Below are 20,109 nucleotides of genomic sequence, written 5' to 3' on the forward strand. Positions count from 1 at the left end.
GTCATAGGCTTCTGCCTATGAGAGCCGATCGCTGTCCAGTGTCCCAGGGGGACAGCCCTGTCACACGGCTGTCCCCAGTACAGCGCTGCTGCTGATCGCAGCGCTGTACAGTGTATTTAGATGGCGATTCCGCCGTCTAACAGTCTCCCGAGCGGCAATCGCTGCCCGGAGACTGAAGGAGGGGCGGAGCTCCGCCCCCCAACAGGAGATGCGCGCGCAACCTGCGCACGATCTCCTGCACTGCGAGCCCCAAGGACTTTACGCCAATCGGCGTTAGGCGGTCCTGGGGCTGCCGCCGCGGCCACGCCCATCGGCGCAGACACTGAAGCGAAAAAAAAATTATGATATCATGAATTGGTTGTGTAGTAGGGGTAATTACTAGAACATTGGTAGCAAAAAAAATATTCTCATATTTTTATTTTCAGTTATACAGCTTTTTTTTTATAACATTGCATCGTTCTCTAATATGTGCAATTTACACATTACTCAGCATTTTAAATGTTTTTATAGAACAGGCAGTGAACTTTTGACCTGTCCTGAACTATTCTCTGCAAAAGAAAAACACAATACAGCTGAGATAACCTAGTCAGAAATCAGAGCTCACTGCAACTTTCAAAGTCCTAAAACTCAATGGCTATTTGCATAGCTAACAACTGGGGTTTCTTAACTCTTCCTGTACTGGAAACAAATGTTATGCTGAATACACACGGTGCGTTCCTGCACTCGATTCCCTGCTCGATTCCCGTCGATTCGTTTATTTCCAACATGTCCGATTTTCATGTCGATGGATCGTTAGGTCGATTCGCATGTAAAGTATCCCAAATCAACCTAACAATCAATCGAAATGAACGTTGGAAATAAACGAATCGACGGGAATCGAGCGGGAACTCGAGTGCGGGAACGCACCATGTGTATTCAGCATAACATTCAGCATTAGACTTCTGTCTCTGCTTCTAATGCTTTACTTCTTAGCTGTACTACACATACAAATCATGATATCATATTTTTTTTTTCGCTTCAGTGTCTCTTTAAGTAGCCTGAAGTGACTTTTGATTAAATAAATATGTGTTTCACAAGACTACATAGATCTAGGTTGTGTTCCATGATCTTTTCCTCATTGTAAGTGTAAAGAATCCAGGTCAACAAATTACATTTTCCTATAGTGGAACTTGAGTTAGAATGTAGGTCAACGCTCACTGATAACACATTTTAGACCACAAAACTTTTGCATGGCAGAGAAACGCTTCTAAGTGCAGGGAAAAGAAAAAAGGCCAGTAGTTCAAGATCAGAGCTGTAAAATATATTTTAAAAAATTGTTATCATTCACAGTAAAAACTTTTAACATATTTTTTTAGCTGTTAAACACAAAATAAGACTGCGGGATTTCAAGAAAGTCCCATTTATGATTATGACCATAGATACAATTGTTTCTCTCATCAATATATTTTCACTTCAGGTTTGCTTTAACTCATGCCTTTTCTCCCCTTATCTGTTTAACTCATGAATAACCTCTTCTTATTGGTTTATGGATAAATAAGTAATGTGTGATAATTTAACAGAAAAGCTTTATAGTTATCCCCTTTGTGACTAGTTCAATATATGAAGAATATATGGTGTAAAGTCAGGCATGGGGTTAACTTTTTTATTTTTACTATTCAGTTTTAAAGTCATGTCACTGGCTGTAAGTCTGGCTTCTATATATCATTCTTACGTATACACTTATATTTGCAGTGATGTGCTTTAACCACTTCCCGACCGCCCACTACACAGGGGCGGCGGGGAAGTGGAGCCCTACAGGACGGCCTCACCCACAGAGGCGGCGGTCCATTTAAGGGCATGGGCGGAGCGATCGCGTCATCCGTGACGCGATCCTCCGCCGGCGCCTGTCACCGCTCGCTCGCCGCAACATCCCGCCGGCTATACGGAAGCGCCGGCGGGATGTTAACCCCGCGATCGCCGCATACAAAGTGTATAATACACTTTGTAATGTTTACAAAGTGTATTATACAGGCTGCCTCCTGCCCTGGTGGTCCCAGTGTCCGAGGGACCACCAGGGCAGGCTGCAGCCACCCTAGTCTGCACCCAAGCACACTGATTTCTCCCCCCCCTGCCCCAGATCGCCCACAGCACCCATCAGACCCCCCCCTGCCCACCCCCCAGACCCCTGTTTGCACCCAATCACCCCCCTAATCACCCATCAATCACTCCCTGTCACTATCTGTCAACGCTATTTTTTTTTTATCCCCCCCCCTGCTCCCTGCCCCCTCCTGATCACCCCCCACCCCTCAGATTCTCCCCAGACCCCCCCCCCAGACCACCCCCCCCTGTTTACTGTATGCATCTATCCCCCTGATCACCTGTCAATCACCTGTCAATCACCCGTCAATCACCCATCAATCACCCGTCAATCACCCCCTGTCACTGCCACCCATCAATCAGCCCCTAACCTGCCCCTTGCGGGCAATCTGATCACCCCCCCACACCAATAGATCGCCCACAGATCCGACATCAGATCACCTCCCAAATCCATTGTTTACATCTATTCTCTCCTCTAAACACCCACTAATTACCCATCAATCACCCATCAATCACCCCCTATCACCACTTGTCACTTTTACCTATCAGATCAGACCCTAATCTGCCCCTTGCGGGCACCCAATCACCCGCCCACACGCTCAGATTGCCCTCTGACCCCCCCTTATCAATTCACCAGTGCATTAATTACATCTGTTCTTCCCTGTAATAACCCACTGATCACCTGTCAATCACCTGCCAATCACCTATCACCCATCAATCACCCCCTGTCACCCCCTGTCACTGCCACCCATCAATCAGCCCCTAACCTGCCCCTTGCGGGCAATCTGATCACCCACCCACACCATTAGATCGCCCGCAAACCCGCCGTCAGATTACCTCCCAAATGTATCGTTTACATCTGTTATCTTCTCTAAACACCCACTAATTACCCATCAATCACCCCCTATCACCACCTGTCACTGTTACCTATCAGATCAGACCCTAATCTGCCCCTTGCGGGCACCCAATCACCCGCCCACACGCTCAGATTGCCCTCTGACCCCCCCTTATCAATTCACCAGTGCATTAATTACATCTGTTCTTCCCTGTAATAACCCACTGATCACCTGTCAATCACCTGCCAATCACCTATCACCCATCAATCACCCCCTGTCACCCCCTGTCACTGCCACCCATCAATCAGCCCCTAACCTGCCCCTTGCGGGCAATCTGATCACCCACCCACACCATTAGATCGCCCGCAAACCCGCCGTCAGATTACCTCCCAAATGTATCGTTTACATCTGTTATCTTCTCTAAACACCCACTAATTACCCATCAATCACCCCCTATCACCACCTGTCACTGTTACCTATCAGATCAGACCCTAATCTGCCCCTTGCGGGCACCCAATCACCCGCCCACACGCTCAGATTGCCCTCAGACCCCCCCTTATCAATTCGCCAGTGCATTAATTACATCTGTCCTTCCCTGTAATAACCCACTGATCACCTGTCAATCACCTGCCAATCACCTATCACCCATCAATCACCCCCTGTCACTGCCACCCAACAATCAGCCCCTAACCTGCCCCTTGCGGGCAATCTGATCACCCACCCACACCAATAGATCGCCCGCAGATCCGACATCAGATCACCACCCAAGCGCAGTGTTTCCATCTATTCTCTCCTCTAAACACCCACTAATTACCCATCAATCACCCATCAATCACTCCCTATCACCACCTGTCACTGTTACCTATCAGATCAGACCCTAATCTGCCCCTTGCGGGCACCCAATCGACCGCCTACACGCTCAGATTGCCCTCAGACCCCCCCTTATCAATTCGCCAGTGCAATATTTACATCTGTTCTCCCCTGTAATAACCCACTGATTACCTGTCAATCACCTATCAATCACCCATCAATCACCCCCTGTCACTGCCACCCATCAATCACCCCCTGTCACTGCCACCCATCAATCACCCGCTGTCACTGCCACCCATCAATCAGCCCCTAACCTGCCCCTTGCGGGCAAACTGATCACCCACCCACACCAATAGATCGCCCGCAGATCCGACATCAGATCACCACCCAAGTGCAGTGTTTCCATCTATTCTCTACCCTAAACACCCACTAATTACCCATCAATCACCCCCTGTCACTGCTACCTATCAGATTAGACCCCTATCTGCCCCTAGGGCACTCAATCACCCGCCCACACCCTCAGAATGCCCTCAGACCCCAGCCCTGATCACCTCGCCAGTGCATTGCTTGCATCCATTCCCCCCTCTAATCACACCTTGAGACACCCATCAATCACCTCCTGTCACCCCCTAGCACACCTACCCATCAGATCAGGCCCCAATTTGCCCCGTGTGGGCTCCTGATCACTCGGCCAAACCCTCAGACCCCCTTCCGATCACCTCCCCAGTGCATGGATTGCATCTATTTTCCCCTCTAACCACCCCCTGAGACACCCATAAATCACCTCCTGTCACCCCCCTAGCACTCCTATCCATCAGATCAGGCCCAATACAACCTGTCATCTAAAAGGCCACCCTGCTTATGACCGGTTCCACAAAATTCGCCCCCTCATAGACCACCTGTCATCAAAATTTGCAGATGCTTATACCCCTGAACAGTCATTTTGAGACATTTGGTTTCCAGACTACTCACGGTTTTGGGCCTGTAAAATGCCAGGGCGGTATAGGAACCCCACAAGTGACCCCATTTTAGAAAAAAAAGACACCCCAAGGTATTATGTTAGGTGTATGACGAGTTCATAGAAGATTTAATTTTTTGTCAAAAGTTAGCGGAAATTAATTTTTATTGGTTTTTTTTCACAAACTGTCATTTTTCACTAACTTGTGACAAAAAATAAAATCTTCTATGAACTCGCCATACACCTAACGGAATACCTTGGGGTGTCTTCTTTCTAAAATGGGGTCACTTGTGGGGTTCCTATACTGCCCTGGCATTTTAGGGGCCCTAAACCGCGAGGAGTAGTCTAGAAAACAAATACTTCAAAATGACCTGTGAATAGGACGTTGGGCCCCTTAGTGCACCTAGGCTGCAAAAAAGTGTCACACATGTGGTACCGCCGTACTCAGGAAAAGTAGTATAATGTGTTTTGGGGTGTATTTTTACACATACCCATGCTGGGTGGGAGAAATTTCTATGTAAATGGACAATTGTGTGTAAAAAAATCAAACAATTGTCATTTACAGAGATATTTCTCCCACTTAGCATGGGTATGTGTAAAAATACACCCCAAAACGCATTATACTACTTCTCCTGAGTACAGCGGTACCACATGTGTGGCACTTTTTTACACCCTAAGTACGCTAAGGGGCCCAAAGTCCAATGAGTACCTTTAGGATTTCACAGGTCATTTTGCGACATTTGGTTTCAAGACTACTCCTCACGGTTTAGGGCCCCTAAAATGCCAGGGCAGTATAGGAACCCCACAAATGACCCCATTCTAGAAAGAAGACACCCAAAGGTATTCCGTACGGAGTATGGTGAGTTCATAGAAGATTTTATTTTTTGTCACAAGTTAGCGGAAAATGACACTTTGTGGAAAAAAACCTATTAAAATCAATTTCCGCTAACTTGTGACAAAAAAATAAAAACTTCTATGAACTCACCATACTCCTAACGGAATACCTTGGGGTGTCTTCTTTCTAAAATGGGGTCATTAGTGGGGTTCCTATACTGCCCTGGCATTTTAGGGGCCCTAAACCGTGAGGAGTAGTCTTGAAACAAAAATGACCTGTGAAATCCTAAAGGTACTCATTGGACTTTGGGCCCCTTAGTGCAGTTAGGGTGCAAAAAAGTGCCACACATGTGGTATCGCCGTACTCGGGAGAAGTAGTACAATGTGTTTTGGGGTGTATTTTTACACATACCCATGCTGGGTGGGAGAAATACCTCTGTAAATGACAATCTTTTGATTTTTTTACACACAATTGTCCATTTACAGAGGTATTTCTCCCACCCAGCATGGGTATGTGTAAAAATACACCCCAAAACACATTGTACTACTTCTCCTGAGTATGGCGATACCACATGTGTGGCACTTTTTTGCACCCTAACTGCGCTAAAGGGCCCAAAGTCCAATGAGTACCTTTAGGATTTCACAGGTCATTTTGAGAAATTTCGTTTCAAGACTACTCCTCACGGTTTAGGGCCCCTAAAATGCCAGGGCAGTATAGGAACCCCACAAATGACCCCATTTTAGAAAGAAGACACCCCAAGGTATTCCGTTAGGAGTATGGTGAGTTCATAGAAGATTTTATTTTTTGTCAAAAGTTAGCGGAAATTGATTTTAATTGTGTTTTTTCACAAAGTGTCATTTTCCGCTAACTTGTGACAAAAAATAAAATCTTCTATGAACTCGCCATACTACTAACGGAATACCTTGGGGTGTCTTCTTTCTAAAATGGGGTCATTTGTGGGGTTCCTATACTGCCCTGGCATTTTAGGGGCCCTAAACCGTGAGGAGTAGTCTTGAAACGAAATTTCTCAAAATGACCTGTGAAATCCTAAAGGTACTCATTGGACTTTGGGCCCTTTAGCGCAGTTAGGGTGCAAAAAAGTGCCACACATGTGGTATCGCCGTACTCAGGAGAAGTAGTATAATGTGTTTTGTGGTGTATTTTTACACATACCCATGCTGAGTGGGAGAAATATCTCTGTAAATGGACAATTGTGTGTAAAAAAAATTAACAAATTGTCATTTACAGAGATATTTCTCCCACCCAGCATGGGTATGTGTAAAAATACACCCCAAAACACATTATACTACTTCTCCTGAGTACGGCAATACCACATGTGTGGCACTTTTTTGCAGCCTAACTGCGCTAAGGGGTCCAAAGTCCAATGAGCACCTTTAGGCTTTACAGGGGTGCTTACAATTTAGCACCCCCCAAAATGTCAGGACAGTAAACACACCCCACAAATGATCCCATTTTGGAAAGTAGACCCTTCAAGGTATTCAGAGAGGGGCATGGTGAGTCCGTGGCAGATTTCATTTTTTTTTGTCGCAAGTTAGAAGAAATGGAAACTTTTTTTTTTTTTTTTTTTTCTCACAAAGTGTCATTTTCCGCTTACTTGTGACAAAAAATAATATCTTCTATGAACTCACTATGCCTCTCAGTGAATACTTTGGGATGTCTTCTTTCCAAAATGGGGTCATTTGGGGGGTATTTATACTATCCTGGAATTCTAGCCCCTCATGAAACATGACAGGGGGTCAGAAAAGTCAGAGATGCTTGAAAATGGGAAAATTCACTTTTGGCACCATAGTTTGTAAACGCTATAACTTTTACCCAAACCAATAAATATACACTGAATGGGGTTTTTTTTATCAAAAACATGTTTGTCCACATTTTTCGCGCTGCATGTATACAGAAATTTTACTTTATTTGAAAAATGTCAGCACAGAAAGTTAAAAAAATCATTTTTTTGCCAAAATTCATGTCTTTTTTGATGAATATAATAAAAAGTAAAAATCGCAGGAGCAATCAAATAGCATCAAAAGTAAGCTTTATTAGTGACAAGAAAAGGAGCCAAAATTCATTTAGGTGGTAGGTTGTATGAGCGAGCAATAAACCGTGAAAGCTGCAGTGGTCTGAATGGAAAAAAAGTGGCCGGTCCTTAAGGGGTAGAAAGCCCTAGGTCCTCAAGTGGTTAAAGAATGCAGACGGTTTATAGTCAGTGAATGGAAATGTCTGTATGAAACACTTGTCAGTGTTAAATCAAATCCTATCTTCAGCATGAGGGTAATATCCCACTGTGCTCAGGTGGACGATGGCTGTCCGCTAATATATTTTTAGAATCCGCTTTATGAGATGAATAGCTTTGTTCTTAGATTACAAGGATGATTTTTTTGATGTGAGGAATACCATGAAAGACATGAAGATGTCTTTGCAGAATGTTATATAGTCACTCAGAATCTCATCTCATGTCCATCTTTCATAATGCGCTTTGTGAAGACACGGCTTTTGACTGAGTTAGGTATTTCAGTATTGATTGTTCCATTCAGCTATAATCCTTTTTAGCGGCAGATAAGCTACAGAGCAAAAATGATAATGTATAAAATTAAAATATGGTTGTTGTTTTCTTCTTTTTTTTATTAATAATCAAATACTTGTTTTTATGGTAGGCTGTCTCTTTGCTGCTGCTAGTATAAGGTTTTCAGGGCTAAATGGAATAAAATACCAGTATGTCTGTGTTAACACTTTGCCCAACGCTAATCCTTAAAAGAACCTGATAGCAAATGGAAAGTTTTTCAAGAAATGCCTTCACCAGCAAACAGATCTGCTTCCCACCCCTCAAAAAGGAAATATACTTGCCTGTATTGGCAGAAGTTCCATGGTGATATCTTCAGGCCTTCAACCTGGTATCTCTGGTCAAGGTTCTACACCTTAGGAAAAAAGTCAGGTTTTAGAACCCATTTAGAACAGTCCAAAGGTAAAGAGGAGTTTCCCCACACTGTCACTAGGACCAATAAATCTATTGTACCATAATGCACATACACATGCAATCTTTGTCTACCGATGATCATTTCAGGGCCACACAGGGCCCCCCTTTGTCAAGGTATCTCAGATATCTCTTATATCTTCTTTCTGAGATACCTTGACAAAGGAGGACTCTGTGTAGCCCCCAAACGATCAGTGAATGAAGATTGCATGTGTATGTGCATTATGGGACAAAAAAAAGAACTGGTCCTAGTGACTGTGTGCGGAACCTTCTCTTTACCTTTGGTATCTCAGTTCCTCTGGAGGCTGGCTGTCTAATCATGGCAACTCAACCTCCTACAATTCATGAACCTACCCGCTCACCTTCCCACTACTGTTCTCCATGGGAAAAAATGATATAGAAATGTTTCTCATTCCTCCTCCCTCATCCTGTTTTCCCTATACAATGTAGACTTGACTACGAGAGCTAGGCTCAGATTTACCTTACAGGAGCTAAAGGCACAGATGTCCTGGCACCCTAGATTTCACCCTCCATGAACCTGCAAACGCCCACCAAACAGCAGTGCAAGTGTGCTGGCTGGCCCAGCTGTCATTTGTCCCTTACTTCCCTTGCCTGACATGTGTAGCTTCAGGTGCCCCTTAGCATTTGGTAGCCAGAAGTACACTCAATATTAGTAGCTAGAGTTGCCCCAAGTATTTGGTAGCTAGAAGAACCTAACTATTAAGTAACTAGAGGTGCCCCTGGATGAAGGAGATCTCGTCAGTGGAATGCCGAGTGCTGGGTGTGAGTAACCTCTCATTTACGCTCTGCTCAGGACTCTGGATAGGGAAGGATGGAGGGAGGTGCTAGGGGAGGGAAGTGAGCCACCTATTCAGCATCAGGCACCTGTAGGTACGTGCCTACAATGCGTTATGGTAAATCCAGCCTTGATGAGAGATGCTTGCCTTTCCTAACTCAGTGACTGCTAGGATGTGGGGCACTGAATTCTGGGAGAGGAGCTTGGCCAGTTAGTCAATTACTTACCTACAGGGTGGTGCAGCCTCCAGAGAGTCAGTCTTCAGATGGGTATGGAGAAATAAACAGGCAGTCCACTCAGAAAGGAAGTATGGTCAATAGAGGAAGTCCAGTAAAAGCTAAGAACTCCCAATGTATGCACTTTTTTTTGTAGTGAAGAACCATTGATATGTGAGGATAGGGCAGGAAGGAAATTGAAACTGAAAGCTAGCATTCAGTCTATATACAGACATCAAATGATACCCACACACCCTCAGATTCCTGTTCCTGTCCTGCAGGAAAAGGAAGTGATGTCATTCTGTAGTCCAGCTTTGATCACAAGAGAAAATACTCAATGTGTTGAGTTTCTGAGAACACTGTATGCTGTAGTAATATTTTAGTAACAATGCTCCCCCCCCCCCCGGCTGAGCTAAGAAATTAGTGCAGTATGATTTGCTGTCCCTTTACCGTTTTCACCTCCTACAACAGTAGTTTGGTGTTTCTTTATTGCTCTTTTAACTACAAGAAGGGCTAGCTATTAATAAATGTGTCAATCAAAGTATCAATAATTCGGGCATTTGTTTAACAATACCGTTAAATGAGAATGAATGAAATCAATTTGAAATATCCATAAGTTTGTTTTACAATTACAGGGTGAAAAGGGTGACACTGGCAATGCACTTGGCGGAATTAAGGGAGAACCTGGTATTCCAGGCCCATCAGGACCTCCAGGACCAAAGGTATGCATGCAGCTCCCTAAATCATTCCATACGTTTCAGGGTTCATGAGTAGTATGATGGTTAAAGGTGTAATTACTAAATAGATATTGCTTAACTGCCTTCTCATGATACTAAGATTGCCAGTGTGCTAATATGAGAGGAAAGTTAGTCTGAATAATGACTTCCTAGAATGCAGCTATAAGTCTCTTCCTGTTATTGACAGCCTAGGCCAGACAGAGGAGCAGGGACACTTCCTTTTTTCCTGAGCCTAGACTATATAAAGCAGAAGGGTCTTATTGCTCCAGGTTTAAAAAAAAAACAATTCTGCAGAAAATTGCTTTAGATCAAAATATGAATTAGTCTGTAAAATATGTAGCCCCTCTTATCACCTGTGCAGATTACTGTCACTACAAGGCTCTGCTGAGCCCTGAGTCCTTGCCAGGACATAAAGCTCAACTACAACTCTCAAGCCCCACCATATGTCCCCTCCCCTTTCATACTCCTATGTCAATCTCATTCCTTTCTATCTCTCCAGAGACCAGGCATCTGTCAGATGTGGAAGGGGTTGGTACGGTCAAGTTCTATTTCAATTACGGAGACTTGCTTGAGTTTAGCAGACCCCAACTGTGACATCAGCAAATGCTCCTGAAGTGGTAAGGCTGCATTGCGTGCAGCCTCCATGCCAGATAGACATGCAGGGATGCCCTACAGAGACACTCTAAAAGGTTAGATTCACAATAGCATCTGGTGGCAAGAAAGCCACATCAATGTCACCATGTGTTGACTACAAAACCAATTTCCCAAGGTAATTTCCAATTGCATGCAGTGTCCACCAGAGTCCAGTGTCCTGCTTGTGTGCAGTACAAGCTATGGGGAAGCATGTGATCAGTTTTACCACGTGATAAGATTGTTGTAAGGCTCTGGTTTGCCACAATCACTTTCTGCTACACAAAAAGCAGAGACAACACTTGACTATAACCAGTAAATCAAAGCCTTACAATAACAATCACCTGATCACAAAGTGTGCCTGCTTGTCCATGGGTTCTGCTACACACAGCCACCTCGATAAATAGTTCAAATATTCTTTATTTCAAATACAGAAAAACTTTCAGTGATGGTGTTTATAGTGCACTTTTTTACCATTTAATACTCTGTATTATAAAACACCGTTCTATCAGGTCTGGGTGATCTTGTTAGCGTGAATACAATGCACAAGGATGTAGTAGGGCTTTTTCTGATTGACAGCTGATTTTACCCTTCCTTTGAAAGTCCAAGCATTACAAGCTGTGCTTTTGTAAAGCGAAAATTGTATCTTTTTTTTTTTTTTTTTAACATTATGTCTTTTGCAAAGATAAAGGTGGGAAAAGGTTAAAGAACAAAAGCAACTAAAAGTTCATATTACTTTTTTATGGAGGTTTGACTTTTTTATACATCTCAACTCTGCTTGTGTGCTTCTGTTTATACAAAAGAAGAGAATTATGTTCAGTGCTTTTAGCCTTGAGGCTTAATGTGAATGTCAATGGCGTAAAATAGCATGCAGGTTCAGAATGTTTTATTAATGTTTGGAAGTGCATATTTTGTGCAGTTTGCAATAACACTATTACATGGAAATTATCTGAATAGATTCCTGCCGCAGACTCATTACCTTACAAATAATACTCAGCTAAAATGATAGATTATTTGACTTCTTGGCTTAGGGTAACTGTCTTGTATTTTATATCTGTGTAATGCTATTATTTGGAATGTGATAACATTTTTACTTCCACTTATACTGTACTTGTGTAGTTCATACCTCTTAACCAGGCAAAATATGCATTTAAGATTTCGATCTTCTATGTGTATTCACTAGGGAGAATCTGGTGCTGTCGGCCAACCTGGACTTTCAGGTCCGCAAGGTGACAAGGTATGTCATTGTGCATTCCAATAGAAGAACAAATTGCCTGTCCATCTCCATTTCAGATATTGCCACCTATACTAATATTCTTCATTATATTAATTATGCTTGCATTGTTTTTGTCTAGGCTTTTCATGAACCTTCTCAAAACCACACAGTTTTTGGCCCCTTAAAGAGAATCTGTACTCTAATATTCTTACAATAAAAAGCATACCATTCTATTCATTATTTTCTCCTGTGCCCCTCTGTGCTGTTTCTGCCACTCTCTGCTGCAATCCTGGCTTGTAATTAACAGTTTTAGGCAGTGTTTACAAACAAACTAACCAGCTTCTAATAGGCTCAGCTAAGCATAGTGTGTGAGTCATTCAGAGTGTGCAGGGGGCCTGCAGAGGGTGTGTATCGCTTCTACCAATCACAAGCAGCCCTGCACATTCCACACAATCAAGCCTTAGCCCGACAAACAGGACAGAGGAAAGATACATTGATTTATTACAGAGACAGTGCAGTTAGGAAAGACTGCAGTAAGCCAGAGCAGATTAGAACAGGCATAGGAACTTATAGGATAGAAGAACTAAGGCTGAAAAATTTGTTACAGAGTCTCTTTAAGGACCAAAGTCTTTTTTACAAAAATGTTACACTGTGATTAACTCACAGTGATCATTGGGTCTCCTGATCAGTGTACAGGTGGATTCATATCAGCATTTCATAGTATGCAATTCCATACTAGGTGGCTTGATATAAGCATTTTATAGTAGGTGATTCCATACTAGGTGAACTGATATCAGCGTTTCATATTTGGCTATTCCATAATAGGTGGATTGATTTCATAGTAGGTGATTCCATAGTAGATGGCATGATATCAGCATTTCATAGTAGGTGATTCCATAGTAGGTGGATTGATATAAGTAACGTATTTTTCACCTTATAACATGCACCAAAAAACGCCCCTTTTCTATGCATTTTCCCAATGCGATCGCGTAAACCTGTACTAGGGTGAATGATATCAGCATTCCTTGGTAGGTAATTTCATAGTAAGTGGATTGATACCAGCATTCCATGGCAGGTGACTCCATAATAGGTAGATGGATATCAGCTTCATATTAGGTGATTCCATAGTAGGTGGATTGATATCAGCATTCCGTAGTATGTGATTCCATAGTAGGTGAATTAATATCATAATTCCATGGTAGGTGATTCCATACTAGATGGATTGATATCAGCATTTCATGGTAAGTGCTTCTTTAGTAGGTAGATTGATATACTGTAAGTATTTCATAGTAGGTGCACTGATATCAGCATTCCTTGGTAGGTGATTTAACACTAGGTGGATAAATATCGGCATTCCATAGAAAGTGATTCCATACTAGGTGCATTGAGATCAGCATTTCATAGTGATTGCATACTAAGTGGATTGTTATACAAAATACAGCTGTTGGCAGGTCTTTGTATTTAAAAGATTACAACTCTGACTTAAACACTTCTATCACATAAGCATTCATGTGGCAGACATCACAAACAGGCTAAGACAGCAATCCCATTCCTGAACTTTGTTACCTGAGAATGAGCACAGAGATCTGATGCTGGCCAAACTGTTTCTGCCACTGGCAGGACTAGGCACTGATAATCTGAGGCTGTGTTTACTTTTAACAGCTTAATCTGATATCACAATTGTTTAATGGATGAACGTAATTTGAGATCTCTTATAAGTTATGAATTAATAGGCTGAACAGAAATGTATTGAGCAAACAGATACAGTGTTGGCTTTACATCTGTATACTTTTCATAACTCAGACTAAACTTTCTTTAATTTACAGGGTTCTACGGGGGCTAAAGGAGATCAAGGCCCTCCTGGGCCAAGAGTGAGTCAATTTGTTTATAAAATTCTGTATGGTTTGCAGATTTGGGGAGCAGGCAAGAAATAGAAACATAGCAGGATTTAGATATTAGCCATTAAGGAAACCCCTTTGCTTTTCTGTGCTGTGTGCTTGAAGGGAAACAACACTTTTGTTTAAAAACTCAGTGCTTATGCTACAACGCTACACAAGATTTGATAGCAAAAATAATTTCGGCTAATTTGTTTAGTTTTTATGGGCACATAAAGCGCAGCAATTTCATGGTATTTCTAATAGAAACTGTCAGGAGTGTCGAAGTTTGTTGCCAGTTAAAGGATTAATGCAGGTCCTGAAAATGCGTGGCGAAGGCTCCTACCCTAGGCAGGTAATTAGGACTCTTCTCCACTGATGGCTAAACTATATGTTTTTTTAGCAGTTCAGCCTCCTGTCTTACAGCCACACGGGCCTTTCACTGCAATTACATGCAGCCGATTAGCAGCAATTGGTAATACCATGCATGTCATAGTTTGATACATAGTGGTGTTACCCAGCTGCAAAAAAAGCAGCATATCACGTCTGAGGATGGCAAACACAACATAGCTGGGGCATTGCGATGCAGCAAGACGTGTTACAAAGCTGCTGTTACTTCGCCCCGAAACGCACCACTGTGTACATAGACTAAATGTGGTGATCAGCAGAAAGCACTTCAGAAATAATGTCACTTCTCTGAAAATCGTTAGTGGATTGGCACTTTTTTATGGTTGAAGGCCATTCAAGTGAATGGTGATGTGGTTTGTCACTTTATGTTTCTGTCATTGTACAAAAGCATTTTTAAAAAGCTTTTAGAATTGCTCAATTTAGTCTAATTTGACTCAAGCAAGGGCTGAAAACTTTGACCACTGAATAGTAGACAATTATTCACAACTATGGGCTCGGTTTGCTGCTTAACACGTATTCTCCATTGCTTTCCAGACTTCAGGCTGGGAGGCCAGGGGCATAACTAGACTTAATGGGGCCCCCCTGCAAAAATGATAGCCTGGGGCCGCCTTGGTCCCCAAACCCCATAAAGGTTATCTGATTGGGAGTCGGCGAATGCCAGCAGGGAGTGTTCTCCTTTGAAGCAGCATCCGGAAGCAGAAAAAAATAAAGCTACTCGCTACTCTGCATGGCAGGAAGAGGTGGCAGGGACAGGTTTTGTGAGCAAACGGGGAGGTTTTTTTGCTAATTGTCTACACATCTTTTCACTGTAACTCCCAAATGTATTGTTATAGAAATAGTTTAATAATATACAGTACCGGTATGTTTACATGCCTTACTTAAAGGGCAGTCATTACACTTATTTTAAATGGAGGGGTTATAAGTGACACCAGCAGTGTGTGTTAAGTTGTTGCCTGAAATAAGAGATAGTAAAAAACTGCTTAACATTTCTTTTTAAGGGCCCTAAAGGAGATCAAGGAAAATCCAACATTGTGGAATATAACAGCAATCTCAGTGAAACAATTCAGGTAAGCATCAGTACATTAAAGCAGAACCAAACTCTTTCACAGTACACAACTCCTAACCCAACTTGTAAACTTCAGTTTTTTTAGGATATCCATAAATTGTAATGAAGAACATTTTTTTGTCCATGCTGTTATCATGCTGTGGCTAATCTATTATAGCAGAGACTTTCTGCTTTAACTCAATCCAGTAAGCATTTTTAAAGACTGTCAGAAACTAAAAGTTGGGCAGTGTCTACCTGCTGCCCATTGTCAAAAGTGCAGGTGGTCCTCTAGGTAAAAAAAAGATTCGGATATGCACCGGGGTTTTTAGATATGGCTCGGCAAGCGGCGGCCCTATGGGTAAGTTGACCGGCAAGCGGCGGCCCTATGAGTAAGGTGACCGGCAAGCGGCGGCCCTATGGGTAAGTTGACCGGCAAGAATGCAAAGCTTTGACTGACACTTTCTCTTCATTCGGACTTCTGTCAGATTGTAGCGTAATCCACACTGATAACTAATTACAAATCATAAAACTTCTATCATGGCAGAGAAACACTTATATACTTACTTTTATGGCTTTTAAACACAAAATAAGACTGATATTCCAGAACAAAATTGCTGTTACTGACAGGGCCGGATTTGTATTCTGTACCGCCCTAGGCCACTGTCACCAGCCGCCCCCCTTTAGTATAGGTAGCGAGATGACCCCTCCCCCATTCCCTCTAATATAGGTAGCCTGATGACCCCTCCAGTATAGGTAGCCATATGACCCCTCCCCCTTCCCTCAAGTATAGGTAGCCAGCTCGCCTTCACACTGCAGCAGCAATCAGTGTCACTCATTCCAGCTTCCTCTTCCTTTCCTTCTCCAATGCTGCCCAAGTCCATAGCCGCCGGCCGCAATGCAAACGTGCACAGAGAGCATGGTGGCTGCTGCACAGGTGGCTAGCAGCAGAGTACCGCGGTCAGGAGCTAGCCTGATCTCCCTGCATTGCAGCATTTGCAAGCTTGCAAATGCTGCACCAGTTTAGCCTGCTGCTTTGGTGCCCCTCCTCTTTGGTGCCCTAGGCCATGGCCTAGGGGCCTAGGCCTAAATCCGGCCCTGGTTACTGAGGTAACCAATACATCTGCTGTATTGCAGCAATGCCCAGCACTGGAAGGGTTAAGCAGAGAACAGCTTCACAGGACACCTGGCAGCAGGGGGGAGGAGCACTTCACAAATGTGTCTCACTTTTTTTTAAACACGCAGCTAGCACTTTGCTAGCTGCGTGTTTCTCCGATCGCCGCCGCCGCTACCCACCGCTTAATAGGGCACCCCCCCCTCTCAGACCCCGTGCGCTGCCTGGCCAATCAGTGCCAGGCAGCGCTGAGGGGTGGATCGGGACTCCCTATGACGTCACGACGTCGATGACGTCATTCCGTTCGTCGCCATGGCGATGGGGAAAGCCCTCAAGGAAATCCCATTCAGAACGGGATTTCCTGACGGGCACAGGCGCCGCCGGCGATCGGAAGGGTGGGTGGGAATCGGAAGGGAGGGGGGTATCATGTAGCTAGTGCTAGGCTAGCTACATGATGACAAAAATTAGGTGTAAAAAAAAACATGCGCAGCCGTGCGGCTGCGCATAATCAAACCGCCCTGCAGGTTAATTGTAGTGCAGCTCTAGAAATCCATGGTAAACTGCTGCTATTAACTAGGATTTAGAGGTTTCAAAAGCTCTTCCCAATGTAATGCTATGGGTTTTTTTTTACAAAACCTTATTGCTCCAGTGTGCACAGACACATAGGATAACATTAGCAGCAGATTTAAAAACTCGAAACGCTCAGAAAAACTCCTCTGGTGTGCACCAGGCCATTATCATGCAGAACAGTTCTGCTGCTGGTTAGAACTGTTTAAGAAGAAAAAACTGTCACCAATGCTTTGATAAATCTGGCCCTGTGTGCTATTGTGTTGAGCTGCAGCATGTCATGTGAGAACATTAATTGAAGCAGAGTAAATTGTCGGGTGCTGTACGATCATTCCAAATCTGGTTGGGGTGGGGGGCGCATCCTCACAAGTTTGCCTCAGGCAGCAAAAAGTCTAGAACCGGCCCTGCCTACCTGTACAAGCAGGCCTTGTGTCATATGTATAATTTAGAAAGAGTAACACCAGTATACTATACTGGATAATTCCATCAGCAAAACTTTAAGCCTATCCTGAATATTTATATCTGTTAGTTACCAAATGTCTGTTTGTGATCATAGCATCAGTCTGGTGCCAGACAATGTACTGTAAAAAAAAAAAAAAAAAGCTTCATAGAAACGATAAAATGAAGTCATACAGACTGTGAGGTGGTAAAAGAATTCTAGTAACTGTATTGCGTAAGAGAGAAACAGATTACTTTGTAATTGCAGGTGTTAGCATTGTACGGCACTGTATGAAGAAAATAGAAGTAACAATTATTCATCTATGTTTTAAAGCATTTATTTGGCATTCATGCTTTACGCTGACCTCTGACATGAGGCTTGGCAATGCACAGCAGACGCCATTGAGAATATAAAGGTTAAACATACATTTATCGCTTCATGTCCTTGCTTTAGTCAGTGAATGCATAGGAATTTCCAACTGCTTGAAATTCAATTAGAACAAACGTTGCCTTCCTCATTGCCTACAAGGGGAATTCTATCCACCAGATATTTCTTGGCCTTTAATATCTAACTGTCGGCTGTCTCTGTCCCACATGTTTTTCTAAACAGAGCCACACACAGACTCAGTACAATCTAATTTAAGAGATATTGATCTACTGGCTGCTCTAAATGCATAAAAACTAGTAGGCTGAAAGCAGATAACAGCCTTTAGGCCCACATAGCCAGCCCATTTCATGGTGGCCTCAGCATCTCTGGCCTGTGCAGGCTTTCCACAATGCTCAGAACCAATGTGAGGTTTACACTTGTCAAATGGTACAACACAAGTGACATGCAGTTCATTATAACTGCAGCTTTGTTCTGAAGACTGAGGTAGTAACTTGCAAGCTATATGCACAGGTACATTTACATCACTGACTGGATAGCTAATCATAAAATCCATAGTGTACTCTGATCTAACAATGGGGTTTCTTTCACATTGTACTTCTACGCTAGATGTACTTTATCTTTGTTGTTTCTGTCAGTTGCTGAAAGGTGATAGGAATAGTAATAACAGCTCTCCATAGTAATACATTTTGGCAATACATTGGATTTCCAGCTAATTGACTTACTCTGCCAGTGATCAAGAATAATAACTCCTTATTCATCCACAATAATCATGTTGTTCAGCCAGGTTGATCCCCCTGGTGGATCGCTTGCAGGTCGGGGGCTATTGTACACATGCTGGATTATCAGCTGAGGCTGTTTATATTGGCCGTCTCAGACGACTTTAATCAAGTGTGTGTACGGGGCTTAAGGGAAGGAGGTAATTAATATAGTTGATATGCTTTTTGTATTTAAACTAAAGTATGCAAGCTTGACGGAATATACAGTACATATATTATTTTACACTTTTTCCTCAGTAAAGATACATTGTAATATACAGTGGGATGCGAAAGTTTGGGCAACGCTGTTAATCATCATGGTTTTCTTGTATAAATCGTTGGTTGTTACGATAAAAAATGTCAGTTAAATATATCATATAGGAGACACACACAGTGATATTTGAGAAGTGAAATGAAGTTTATTGGATTTACAGAAAGTGTGCAATAATTGTTTAAATAAAATTAGACAGGTGCATAAATTTGGCCACCACAAAAAAGAAATGAAATCAATATTCAGTAGATCCTCCTTTTGCAGAAATTACAGCCACTAATTGCTTCCTGTAGGTTCCAGTGAGAGTCTGGATTCTGGTTGAAGGTATTTTGGACCATTCCTCTTTACAAAACATCTCTAGTTCATTCAGGTACATTCATTGTACTTGTTCCTCTGCATGAATGCTTTAGTGGATTTTGAGAAGGGTTTAGGGTCGTCGTCTTGTTGAAAGATCCAGCCCCGGGACAGCTTCAGCTTTGTCACTGATTCTAGACATTGGTCTCCAGAATCTGCTGATACTGAGTGGAAACTATGCGTCCCTCAACTTTGATAAGATTCCCAGTCCCTACACTGGCCCCACAGCCCCACAGCATGATGAAACCACCACCATATTTTGCTGTAGGTAGCAGGTTTTTTTCTTGAAATGCTGTGTTGTTTTTCCTCCATGCATAACGCCCCTTGTTATGTCCAAATAACTCGATTTTAGTTTCATCAATCTACAGCACCTTATTCCAAAATGAAGCTGACTTGTCCAAATGTGCTTTAGCATACCTCAATCGGCTCTATTTGTGCTGTGGGTGGAGAAAAGGCTTCCTCTTGTGTAAAGTGCACCGAATGGTTGAACGATGCACAGTGACTCCATCTCCAGCAAGATGATGTTGTAGGTCTTTGGTGCTGGTCTGTGGGTTCACTCTGACTGTTCTCACCATTCGTCGCTTCTGTTTATCCAAGATTTTTCTTGGTCTGCCACTTCAAGCCTTCATTTAAACTGAGCCTGTGGTCTTCCATTTCCTCAATATGTTCCTAACTGTGGAAACAGACAGCTGAAATCTCTGAGAAAACTTTCTGTATCCTTCCCCTAAACCATGATGGTGAACAATCTTTGTCTTCAGGTCATTTGAGAGTTGTTTTGAGGCCCCCATGTTGCTGCTCTTCAG

At 43.0% G+C, this 20,109-nt stretch overlaps 1 protein-coding gene across 1 annotated transcript in view; it reads left to right on the forward strand.

Annotated features, from left to right (window-relative positions):
* The window catches only part of LOC137536731 (collagen alpha-1(XIII) chain-like), a 269,977-nt gene that overhangs the window by 184,490 nt on the left and 65,378 nt on the right, over positions 1–20,109 (forward strand). The window contains exons 21-24 of the mRNA XM_068258952.1: positions 10,148–10,234; positions 12,063–12,116; positions 13,922–13,966; positions 15,376–15,444. Of these exons, the coding sequence (XP_068115053.1) occupies positions 10,148–10,234; positions 12,063–12,116; positions 13,922–13,966; positions 15,376–15,444 (255 nt within the window). The remainder of the gene's footprint in view (positions 1–10,147; positions 10,235–12,062; positions 12,117–13,921; positions 13,967–15,375; positions 15,445–20,109) is intronic.

This window comes from Hyperolius riggenbachi, chromosome 10 (assembly GCF_040937935.1).
Source record: "Hyperolius riggenbachi isolate aHypRig1 chromosome 10, aHypRig1.pri, whole genome shotgun sequence".
In the NCBI taxonomy this organism is placed as follows: domain Eukaryota; kingdom Metazoa; phylum Chordata; class Amphibia; order Anura; family Hyperoliidae; genus Hyperolius; species Hyperolius riggenbachi.